General features: G+C 49.8%; 1 protein-coding gene across 1 annotated transcript in view; it reads right to left on the bottom strand.

Annotated features, from left to right (window-relative positions):
* Positions 1-12427, bottom strand: part of LOC132405448 (netrin receptor UNC5A-like) — a 580373-nt gene that overhangs the window by 15191 nt on the left and 552755 nt on the right. Inside the window, exon 13 of the mRNA XM_059990261.1 lies at positions 1719-1883. Coding sequence (XP_059846244.1) covers positions 1719-1883 — 165 coding nt within the window. The remainder of the gene's footprint in view (positions 1-1718; positions 1884-12427) is intronic.

The raw sequence follows: 12427 nt of genomic DNA, 5'->3' as shown, positions 1-12427 counted from the left end.
CTTGTCATGTGCATTAAAATGTTTATGGTTTGCCATTTACTAAAATATAGATATTTTGTATTAATCCAATTGCTTTTCTGATTGTTCCCCCATCCCATACATGATGATTGTATCATTTTAGTAGTTAGTTTTCAGTAATTTTTTTGAAAATGGCCCCTGCAAATGAAATTCCTTTATTCTTTAATTGAACATGATTCCGTTTGTTTCTGCATTAAATCTTCTCCTGAAAACTTAATCAGGCATTGCTCATCATGGATTAATCTTATATTCATATTGAGTGTTATGCATCAGGCATGTACGTAATGATGGCATATTCATTGTGTTCCACTTAGTACTAAAACATGCCTATCTACCAAACCAGGTATCTGTTGTTAGTTACTGTATTATATTTAGACAAGGCATATGGTTCAAAGGGCACATCAGGCCCAGGCCTTCATTTGGCAAGGTTTTGAATACAAGAAAAGGGAGGTTATGTTCCAATTTTATAAAACATTGGTCAAACCTCATCTCAGGTACAGCATGAAGTTCTGGTTAGTATTCCATTGGGAAGATGTGGTTGTGCTGGTGAGTCTGAAGAAAAGATGTATTAGGATGCTGCCTGGCATGGAGTGTTTTGAGGAGAGGCAAAAGAGCCTAGATCTATTTATCATGGGGCTGAGGAGGTTAGGAGGAGATAAAATTGTAGTATGTGTGATTAATCTCAATACAGTTAAAGTAGTCTGTAGGAGACTTTTCCTCCTATCAGAAATGACTAAAACCAGAGGACATATATTTAGGATAAGAGGTTAGAAATTCAGAGGGGATCTGAGAAGGATCCAGAGGGTGCCAAGTTCAACCAGAGGGTGCCAAGTGCCTGGAATGCATAAACAGGAGAAGTGGTCAAAACAGCATTGTCTAGATGAGCTCTTGAATCACCTGATTGCTGAGGAATGTGCCCACAGGCCGGTGTAGATATGATGGTCAAATGCTCACACCTTTGCTGTATGACTCCATATCATGTAGAAAACATAAAATTAAGCCCAGAAAACAATATAAAAGAATAAGATCTGTCACTTGAACTCTGCTCCCTCCTCCATTCTGATACCTCAGTTCTCACTCTCCTACATTGTTCTTATTGACCTCAACACAAACGCCAGTGAGTGCACCTCATCCTGAAATCAGCCACATACTCAATGCTAGTTTCAGCAATTACACATAACAATAATGACTTTTTTCATTTACTCTTAACTCATCAATTGTTCTTCCGTCTACACCTTTGCTATTTAGTATCTGCATCCTTCTTTAATAAACTTTTCTTTTCTTCCCCTCCTCTTTTAACTTTGAAATTTATTTATTTTCATCAGAAATTAAACAGAAGAAACAACTACCTACACCTTTTTTATTCTGGCATCTCCCGTCACACCCCATTTCCAGTCCTGAAGAGGGGTCTCGGGCCAAAACGCCAACTACTTATTTAATTTCCATAGACGCTGCCTGATTTGCCTTGCAGCAGTTTGTACGTGTTGCTTTAGATTTCCAGCATCTGCAGATTTTTGTGTTTAAGATGATCCCAAAACATAAACAGTCACCCTCACCATATACACTGTCTGAATCTCCTCATTGGTTATTGTTATCTCATATTTCTCATTTTCATACTAGATCTTGTACTAAATCCAACATATTTTTAGCTATACAATTGTATCCCCTCATAAATCTGAAAATTATCAGGTCTGTCTTACCTTGGCAAAGTTGAAATGAATGTCAAAACTTTGTCCTTCTCCTTCTACTTGCCAAACCCAAATTTTACCATTGAGTTCAGTTGTGGACAGATTGTACCGTTCCAGAGTGAAGGTACAGTGCAGATTTCTTTGACAGCCATTCCAAATGTGATAAAATGGAATTTCCTAGGAAATTAAGTAAGTTAGGTATTATTCCTTAGGATGAACTAAATTAGAAAGAAACAATAATTCATGAAAAAAATTACAATTAATCAGGATGTGTACATAGAGTCATAAATGCTATGCAGTGGATTGGTTGTCCCATTGAGTGCAAAGTGCAAATGGTTAGTTGTAATCCTCCACACACTGTCCATAATTTTGACTATTGTTCCTTCTAATTGTCAGTTCCAACTATACTTTTGGTACTTACCACTGGATCCATCTAGGAGACCTATTGGAACCTACTGGGGTTTGCAAAGCAATAAGTACAATGACTAAAAGCAAAACAACTCTGATGTGCAGAACATAAAGAACTCAAAAATAACAAAAGCATACAGTATCTGCATAGAAATCCTAAAACTCAAAGGAGAAGAGCTTTAGACTCTTCGCCATAGTCTCATTCTGCACATCTTGGAAAGGATATGAAGGGACCTCAGGGTTGCCATAGTTGTGACCATGCTCAAGAAAAGGGACAAGTGCAATTTTGGTGACTACTTTAGTGCTTCTCTGCCATTTATCATGGGGAAGATCATTGCCAAGTTCCTGCTCAGTTATTCTCAAAATCAGTGTGGATTCCATTTAATCTAGAGACATGACAATCACGATCTTCACCGTGTGACAACTCCAAGCAAAGTTCATGAAGTAGCACCTGCCACAATATGTGCCTTCTTCAAATTCACTAAGATTTTGACTCCATCAATAGGGAAGGGGTGAGAAATATGCTCCACAGATTCAGCCTCGCACAAAATCTTTAGTTCTGTTTGGTCCACAAAGGAATGTAGACCACGTTACTAACAATGGATCCATAATAAGATCAATCCCAGTGAAGATTGGCATAAAAAAAAGGCTGTACCAACATTTTTTCAGTCTTTAGAACTAATGAGAAACCTCTAACAATCATATTTCAAAATCAAGGACAGCGAAGCCTCAACAGTAGGCACACTATGGACAATGAGCTCCAAGATATTGTCAACTTGTTCACAGAAACATACAAGTGAATGCCCACGATATTCAACATGTGCAAGACACAAACCCTCTACCAGCTGCTCTGCTGTACCATGGTACCCTCCAACAAGAAAGATTCACAATAAGACCCTGGAAATTGTGGATCATTTCTCATATCTCAGAGATGACCTGTTAGACATATCGATGAGTAAATTCACCAATCACTTTAGTGCAAAAGCATAACCATTGTCTAAATGAGAAATAAGTATTTGTAGATTAAGACCCAGAACAAAGCTCCTAGCCTACTGAGCACCAGAAATCCCTTTTGTCCTTTTTGCTTTTGTGCAGGCATGTCAATGCAGTGCAGAATTACTGCCAGCACTATATTCTCTAAATTCACCAGAAAGACAAACCAACTAGTAACAACATTCCTCCCCACCCCCACTCTCGGCTTTCCGCAGGGATCGCTCCCTACGCGACTCCCTTGTCCATTCATCCCCCCCATCCCTCCCCACTGACCTCCCTCCGGGCACTCATCCCTGCAATCAGAAGAAGTGCTACACCTGTCCCCACACTTCTTCCCTCACCACCATCCCAGGCCCCAGACAGTCCTTTCAGGTGAGGCACCACTTCACCTGCGAGTCAACTGGGGTGATATACTGTATCTGGTGCTCCCGATGTGGCCATTTATACATTGGGGAGACCCGCCGCAGACTGGGAGACCGTTTCACCGAACACCGGTGCTCAGTCCTCCAGCAGTGGCGGGATCTCCCTGTGGCCACAAACTTCAATTCCACAGACCACTCCCACTCCGACATGTCTGTCCATGGCCTCCTCTACCGTCAAGATGAGGCCACACGTAGGTCGATGGAGCAATACCTTATCTCCCGCCTAGGTAGCCTCCTACCTGCCGGCATGAACATCCAACTCACAGACCTCCATTGATACCCCTGCCCCCCCTTACCCCCATCACTATCTATTATTTTAGTCTGGTTCTCTTTCACTCTCTTTTTCCCCCTTCACTATAATCTCCCCCCAGCCCTACCTTTCTTTCTCCTTTATTTCCCATAATTCTCCACCTTCCCCTAGCCCATTTCCCTCCAGCCTATCACTTCCCAGCTCTCTACTTCATCCCTCCCCTCACTTCTTATCCCTTCTCCACCATCCCATGTTACTTCACTCCTGATGAAGGGTTTCACCCCGAAACGTCACTACCTCCTCCCATAGATGCTGTCTGGCCTGCTGAGTTCTGTCAGCATTTTGTGTTTTTAGTAACAACATTCTCTCAGGCTGAATAGCCAGCATCAAGTTTCTAGTTGCCCTCAGTCAGTTTTGCAGGTTTAACTCCAGAGTCCCAAAGATAAACACATGCATCCAAATTCAGCTGTAGAAGGACTTTAACAAAGTTCAGGAATGGGTTCAAAGCCTCTGAAGAATTGCAACACCCCCAGCAGCTCCTGGGAACCTCTGATGCATGATTGCTCAAAGTGGATAACCAGCATTCAGGATGGAAGTGAGCATGTGGAAGCTCTATGTGAGCTGTTGAGGGAGAGGACCACTTCACAAGCTACCTACCGCCTGCCTCATCTGCTCCCACACTGGCCATCAGAGACCCACAAACATGGAGTGTATGCACAGTACTCTTGATGCCAAGGGATTATGCAAGAATAAAAGAATGCAACCAGTGAACAAACCCAATAAAAAAATGCAAACTATCAAAGGTTCTTCACACATTCTCCAAAACTAATAACCTCCACCTGCTTGAAGGGAAAAGACCAATAGATCTCTGTGTCGTCCATTCCTAGATATGTAAATCTTTTCTGCAAAATATTTGTCCTGGTATGAAGAAAGTGGCTCTCACTATTTTATACCACAGCAAGAACAGCTTCACTGGAGGACTGCAGTGATTCAAGGAGGCTGGTTTATTCACCTCTTCAGAGGCAATTAGGAATAATTACCAGGGTATCTGTACTGATTCAACTAACCATAAATCCAAGATGCGCTGGTGAACAATGGTATCTGCTGTGGGCTGCTTACAAAAAAACTCTTACGGCCCCCAATGACCTTGCGAGAGCATTGTTCAGGAGGGTGAACCCACAGAAAGCAGCAGGCCAGGTGGGATGCTTGGTTGAGAACTAAAGACCTGTGCTGATGTCACTCGCCTCTTGCCTTGGCAGTCTGAGGTACCCACCTACTTCAAGCAGGCTTCAACTATACCAGTTCCTAAGAACAACGTGGTAACCCACCTCAGGACTATCGTCCAGCAGCACCTACATTCACTGTGATGAAGTGCCTTGAAAGGTTGGTAATGAAACATATCAAATCCTGCCTGAGGAGCAACATGGATCTGCTGCAATTTGCCTACCTGAGCACCAGGTCCACAACAGATGCCATTTCACTGGATCTTCACTCAACTCTGGAATAGCTGAACAGCAAAAATACATATAACAAGTTGCTCTTTATTGACTACAGCTTGGCATTCAATACTATCACTGCATCAAAACTAGTCAATAAGCTTCAAGAGCTTAGCATCAATACTGCCTTGTGCAATTGGATATTTGATTTCCTCATTTGCAGACCTCAGTCAGTTCAGGTTGGCAACAGCATCTCCTCCACAATCTCCATCAGCATAGGTGTGCCACAAGGCTGTGTGCTTAGCCCTCTGTTCGACTCACTTTATAATTAGACTGTGAGACTAAGCACAGCTCCAATACCACATTTAAATTTGCTGGCGACACCACTGTCACTGGCCAAATATGAATCAGTATATACAGTAGAAGGAAGATTGAAAATCTGAGTATTGCCATAACAACAACTTCTCACTCAATATCAGCAAGACCAAGGAGCTGATTATTGAGTTCAGGAGGAGGAAACCACAGGTCCATGAGCCAGTCCTCATAGGGGATCAGAGGTTGAGAGAATCAGCAACTATAGATCCCTTGGTGTTATTATTTCAGAGGATCTGTCCTTGGCTTTGCACACAAGTACAATTATGAAGAAAGCACAGCAGCACTTCTACTTCCTTTGAATTTTGTGAAGATCTGACATGACATCTATAACTTTAACTTCAATAGATGTGTGTGATGCACCATCAATAACTCACACTGAGACGTAGGCGAGATATCGGCTTTTATTGACTGGAAGAAGGAACCAGGAGTGAGTGTCTATCATACAAGGTCCTGGAGACTGAGGCCGATCTTCAGGCCGCAGGTCTCCTTTATACAGGGGCCTGTGGGAGGAGCCACAGGAGCAGTCAGCAGGGGCGTGTCCCGACAGGCACATAGTTCACCACATTCACCCCCCCTTCGTTTGAAAAAGTCCTCATGTAGCGAAGGTTCTTACAAGTCAAGCCGATCAGGCGGTCGAATCTGTCGCTGCGATCTACGTAGCACCGGCTGTGACCGCATAGGTGCCGGCAACATTGGCGATTGCACAGGGGACGGGGGTTGCGCGTGTTCTTGCCCACTAGGCGCCGGTGATTCCTCATGCATGTGCGAGGCGCCTGGTATAAATGCGTACGAAACGCCCGGTATACAAGTGTCGTGAGGAGTCTGTGTAGGGCCTGGTGAGTACGGTGTAACCTCTGGTGCAGGGTTCACAGTTACCGGAGAGCCTTCAGGGTAGTGGTCTGCTGCACCTGCGGGTGCCAGGTCGCGGATGGAGACCGTGTCCTCCCGCCCATCAGGTAAGACCACGTAAGCATACTGAGGGTTCGCATGGAGAAGGTGAACCCTCTCCACCAGCGGGGAGTATTTATTGCTCCTCACATGTTTCCGGAGCAGCACTGGCCCCGGGGACGTCAGCCAAACTGGTAGGGTGGTCCCAGTGACAGACTTCCTGGGAAAAGAGATGTGGTGAACTATGTGCCTGTCGGGACACGCCCCTGCTGACTGCTCCTGTGGCTCCTCCCACAGGCCCCTGTATAAAGGAGACCTGCGGCCTGACGCTCGGCCTCAGTCTCCAGGACCTTGTATGATAGACACTCACTCCTGGTTCCTTCTTCCAGTCAATAAAAGCCGATATCTCGCCTACGTCTCAGTGTGAGTTATTGATGGTGCATCAATTTTATTGACTGGAAGTTTTAAAACATGGAACCCGTTTTGCGTCCGGACCGGTTGGATTTGGACCCTCAAGACCCTGACGCAGCTCTCGCTTTTGAACACTGGCTTGCATGCTTCCAATCGTACTTGGCGGAGCTTCGTGCGACTGAACCCGCCGTTATGCACAGAATCCTACTCTCGAGGGTCTCCTCCAAAGTTTACTCCTTTATCCGGGACCTGCCGACCTACGAAGGGGCACTGGACGCCCTCAAACGACAGTACCTGCGGCCGGTGAACACCGTCTACGCAAGACATCGCTTAGCTACCCGGCAACAGCGGCCTGGCGAATCGTGCGCTGAGTTTCTCCGAGCACTACAGACACTCGTCCGAGCTTGTGACTGCAAGACGCTCACGGCAGAACAGCATGCGGAGCTGCTGGTGCGAGACGCCTTTGTGACGGGACTGAGGTCAGTGTACATGCGCCAGCGGCTGCTGGAGAACTCGGATCTTACCTTAAGCTCGGCGATAGAGAAGGCCAACGCTCTAGAAGCTGCGCGGCATAACGCCGACGCTGTCCAGTCGCGCGATTCCCCGCCGGTTTCGTGGACGCCTCAGACCCCGCCACCGCCGGCTCCCGGGAGCGAATTCGCCAACGCCGCCGCCAGTCGCCATTCCACGAGCTCCCCGACCCAGACCACGGCTGTGGCCCGTAAGAAACTCGGGCCTTGTTATTTCTGTGGCCAAAAGAAACATCCTCGACAACGCTGTCCAGCGCGAGAAGCGACCTGCTCCAGCTGCTGAAAGCGGGGCCACTTCGCCAAGGTCTGTAAGTCTCAACCTCGAGCGGAGTGCAGCGCTGCGGGTGAAACGTGGGGGCCGCCATCTTGCATGCCGGGATGTGGGCGGCCATCTTTGTCGACGTCAGCACGCCCCGCCCCCGACCCTCGGATGCTGACCGGGTACCCCGGATGTGAGCGGCCATCTTTGTCGGCGTCAGCATGCCCCGCCCCCGACCCTCCGATGCTGACCGGGTACCCCGACGGCGATCCAACTCTGGCCACTGTGACTCTCGACCAAAGCGCCCCACACCAGCTTGCAAGGTCCATGATGGACATCCAGGTGGAGGGGCATTGGACTGGATGCCTGTTTGACACGGGCAGCACTGGGAGTTTTATTCACCCGGACACAGTGCAACGCTGCGGACTTGCAACGCGGCCGGTCAGTCGGAGGTTCCATTTGGCCTCTGGGTCGCAGTCCGCAGACATCCGGGCGGGTTGTGTAGCGACTTTGGTGGTGCAAGGCACAGTATATCAGGACTTTGAACTGCTGGTCATGCCTAATCTGTGTGCACCTGTGCTATTGGGGCTGGACTTCCAGAGCCATCTCGAAAGTGTGACTATGGTATACGACGGGCCCCTCCCACCACTCACTGTCAAGAATCCTCAGTTTTGTGGGACTTCTTCACATACCCCGCTACTGACCACACACACACACGGACACACACATCCCATCCAGAACCAGGCCAACAGCTGCGCTACCGACACTTGCAGCCTCTCCACTCTCAAGATCCCTTCCCCACCGCTGTTCGCCAACCTGACCCCCGACTGTAAACCTGTGGCAACCAAAAGCAGGAGGTACAGCGCGGGGGACCGGGCCTTCATTCGGTCGGAGGTGCAGCGGCTGCTCAGGGAGGGGATCATTGAGCCGAGCACAAGCCCTTGGAGGGCCCAGGTGGTTGTTGTTCGGACTGGGCAGAAAAATAGGATGGTGGTGGACTATAGTCAAACCATCAATAGGTTTACGCAGCTTGACGCATACCCCCTACCCCGCATCGCGGATATGGTCAACCAGATTGCTCAGTATAAGGTGTACTCGACCATAGATCTGAAATCCGCTTATCACCAGCTCCCCATCTGCCCAGAGGACCGCCCCTACACCGCCTTCGAGGCGGGCGGCCGGCTCTATCACTTCCTGCGCGTCCCTTTCGGTGTCACGAATGGTGTCTCTGTCTTCCAGAGGGAAATGGACCGGATGGTGGACCAGTACCAACTGCAGGCCACATTTCCCTATCTGGATAACATCACCATCTGTGGTCATGACAGGCCAGATCACGACGCCAACCTCCAACGGTTTCTCCAAGTGGCCGCAGCTCTGAACCTTACTTATAACAGGGACAAGTGTGTTTTTGGTACCACCCGCCTTGCTATACTTGGGTATGTCGTGGAAAACGGGGTTATTGGGCCTGATCCCGAACGTATGCGCCCCCTGTTAGAGCTCCCTCTTCACACCACTCTCAAGGCCCTCAGACGGTGCCTGGGGTTTTTTTCCTATTACGCCCAATGGGTCCCCCATTACGCAGACAAGGCTCGCCCCCTGGTCAAGTCTACCTCGTTTCCCCTCTCTGCTGAGGCCTGCGCGGCCTTCAACTGCATTAAAGCGGACATTGCCAAAGCTACGATGCATGCAGTGGACGAGACCGCTCCCTTCCAAGTGGAGTGTGATGCCTCCGATTTCGCTCTGGCTGCTACCCTTAATCAGGAAGGCAGACCAGTAGCATTCTTTTCTCGCACCCTCCAAGGCTCTGAAATTCGGCACTCCGCGGTGGAGAAAGAAGCCCAGGCCATAGTGGAGGCTGTTAGGCACTGGAGGCACTATCTTGCTGGCAAAAGATTCACTGTGCTGACCGACCAGCGCTCGGTTGCGTTCCTGTTCAGCAACCAACAGCGGGGCAAGATCAAAAATGATAAGATTTTGCGGTGGAGGATAGAACTCTCCACCTACACCTATGATATCCTGTACCGGCCTGGCAGACTCAATGAGCCCCCTGATGCCCTATCCCGGGGAACATGTGCTAGCACACAGCTCGACCAGCTGTACGCCCTTCATGCACAACTTTGCCATCCGGGGGTCACCCGATTTTACCATTTTGTGAAAGCTCGGAACCTGCCGTACTCCCTGGAGGACATCAGGACGATGACCAGGGACTGCCAAATTTGTGCCGAGTGCAAACCGCACTTCTACTGTCCTGACACGGCACAACTTGTCAAGGCCACCCGCCCTTTTGAACGCCTGAGTGTTGACTTTAAGGGCCCCCTTCCCTCCACTGACCGCAATGTCTATTTTCTCAGTGTTATTGACGAGTTCTCACGGTTCCCCTTTGCCATCCCCTGCCCCGACACCACTGCCACGTCCGTCATAAAAGCCCTGCGCCAGCTCTTCACTCTGTTCGGGTATCCCTGCTATATCCACAGTGATAGAGGGTCCTCCTTTATGAGTGAGGAGCTGCGCCAGTACTTGCTAGCTAGGGGCATTGCTACCAGTCGGACCACGAGTTATAATCCCCGGGGTAATGGCCAGGTAGAGCGGGAGAATGCCACAGTGTGGAAGGCCACACTTTTAGCCCTTAAGTCCAAAGGGTTGCCGGTCTCTCGATGGCAGGAGGTCCTCCCTGAGGCACTGCACTCTATCCGCTCTCTGTTATGTACGTCCACCAATGCCACCCCTCACGAACGCCTATTCTCTTTTCCCAGGAAGTCTGTCACTGGGACCACCCTACCAGTTTGGCTGACGTCCCCGGGGCCAGTGCTGCTCCGGAAACATGTGAGGAGCAATAAATACTCCCCGCTGGTGGAGAGGGTTCACCTTCTCCATGCGAACCCCCAGTATGCTTACGTGGTCTTACCTGATGGGCGGGAGGATACGGTCTCCATCCGCGACCTGGCACCCGCAGGTGCAGCAGACCACTACCCTGAAGGCTCTCCGGTAACTGTGAACCCTGCACCAGAGGTGACACCGTACGCACCAGGCCCTACACAGACTCCTCACGACACTTGTATACCGGGCGTTTCGTACGCGTTTATACCAGGCGCCTCGCACATGCATGAGGGATCACCGGCGCCTAGTGGGCAAGAACACGCGCAACCCCCGTCCCCTGTGCAATCGCCAATGTTGCCGGCACCTATGGGGTCACAGCCGGTGCTACGTAGATCGCAGCGACAGATTCGACCGCCTGATCGGCTTGACTTGTAAGAACCTTCGCTACATGAGGACTTTTTCAAACGAAGGGGGGGTGAATGTGGTGAACTATGTGCCTGTCGGGACACGCCCCTGCTGACTGCTCCTGTGGCTCCTCCCACAGGCCCCTGTATAAAGGAGACCTGCGGCCTGACGCTCGGCCTCAGTCTCCAGGACCTTGTATGATAGACACTCACTCCTGGTTCCTTCTTCCAGTCAATAAAAGCCGATATCTCGCCTACGTCTCAGTGTGAGTTATTGATGGTGCATCAAGAGAATAGGCGTTCGTGAGGGGTGGCATTGGTGGACGTACATAACAGAGAGCGGATAGAGTGCAGTGCCTCAGGGAGGACCTCCTGCCATCGAGAGACCGGCAACCCTTTGGACTTAAGGGCTAAAAGTGTGGCCTTCCACACTGTGGCATTCTCCCGCTCCACCTGGCCATTACCCCGGGGATTATAACTCGTGGTCCGACTGGTAGCAATGCCCCTAGCTAGCATGTACTGGCGCAGCTCCTCACTCATAAAGGAGGACCCTCTATCACTGTGGATATAGCAGGGATCCCCGAACAGAGTGAAGAGCTGGCGCAGGGCTTTTATGACGGACGTGGCAGTGGTGTCGGGGCAGGGGATGGCAAAGGGGAACCGTGAGAACTCGTCAATAACACTGAGAAAATAGACATTGCGGTCAGTGGAGGGAAGGGGGCCCTTAAAGTCAACACTCAGGCGTTCAAAAGGGCGGGTGGCCTTGACAAGTTGTGCCGTGTCAGGACAGTAGAAGTGCGGTTTGCACTCGGCACAAATTTGGCAGTCCCTGGTCATCGTCCTGATGTCCTCCAGGGAGTACGGCAGGTTCCGAGCTTTCACAAAATGGTAAAATCGGGTGACCCCCGGATGGCAAAGTTGTGCATGAAGGGCGTACAGCTGGTCGAGCTGTGTGCTAGCACATGTTCCCCGGGATAGGGCATCAGGGGGCTCATTGAGTCTGCCAGGCCGGTACAGGATATCATAGGTGTAGGTGGAGAGTTCTATCCTCCACCGCAAAATCTTATCATTTTTGATCTTGCCCCGCTGTTGGTTGCTGAACAGGAACGCAACCGAGCGCTGGTCGGTCAGCACAGTGAATCTTTTGCCAGCAAGATAGTGCCTCCAGTGCCTAACAGCCTCCACTATGGCCTGGGCTTCTTTCTCCACCGCGGAGTGCCGAATTTCAGAGCCTTGGAGGGTGCGAGAAAAGAATGCTACTGGTCTGCCTTCCTGATTAAGGGTAGCAGCCAGAGCGAAATTGGAGGCATCACACTCCACTTGGAAGGGAGCGGTCTCGTCCACTGCATGCATCGTAGCTTTGGCAATGTCCGCTTTAATGCAGTTGAAGGCCGCGCAGGCCTCAGCAGAGAGGGGAAACGAGGTAGACTTGACCAGGGGGCGAGCCTTGTCTGCGTAATGGGGGACCCATTGGGCGTAATAGGAAAAAAACCCCAGGCACCGTCTGAGGGCCTTGAGAGTGGTGTGA

This window comes from Hypanus sabinus, chromosome 15 (genome assembly GCF_030144855.1).
Source record: "Hypanus sabinus isolate sHypSab1 chromosome 15, sHypSab1.hap1, whole genome shotgun sequence".
Taxonomy (NCBI): domain Eukaryota; kingdom Metazoa; phylum Chordata; class Chondrichthyes; order Myliobatiformes; family Dasyatidae; genus Hypanus; species Hypanus sabinus.
Note: the sequence above shows the minus strand (reverse complement) of the source record. Positions and strands in the feature narration are given on the sequence as shown.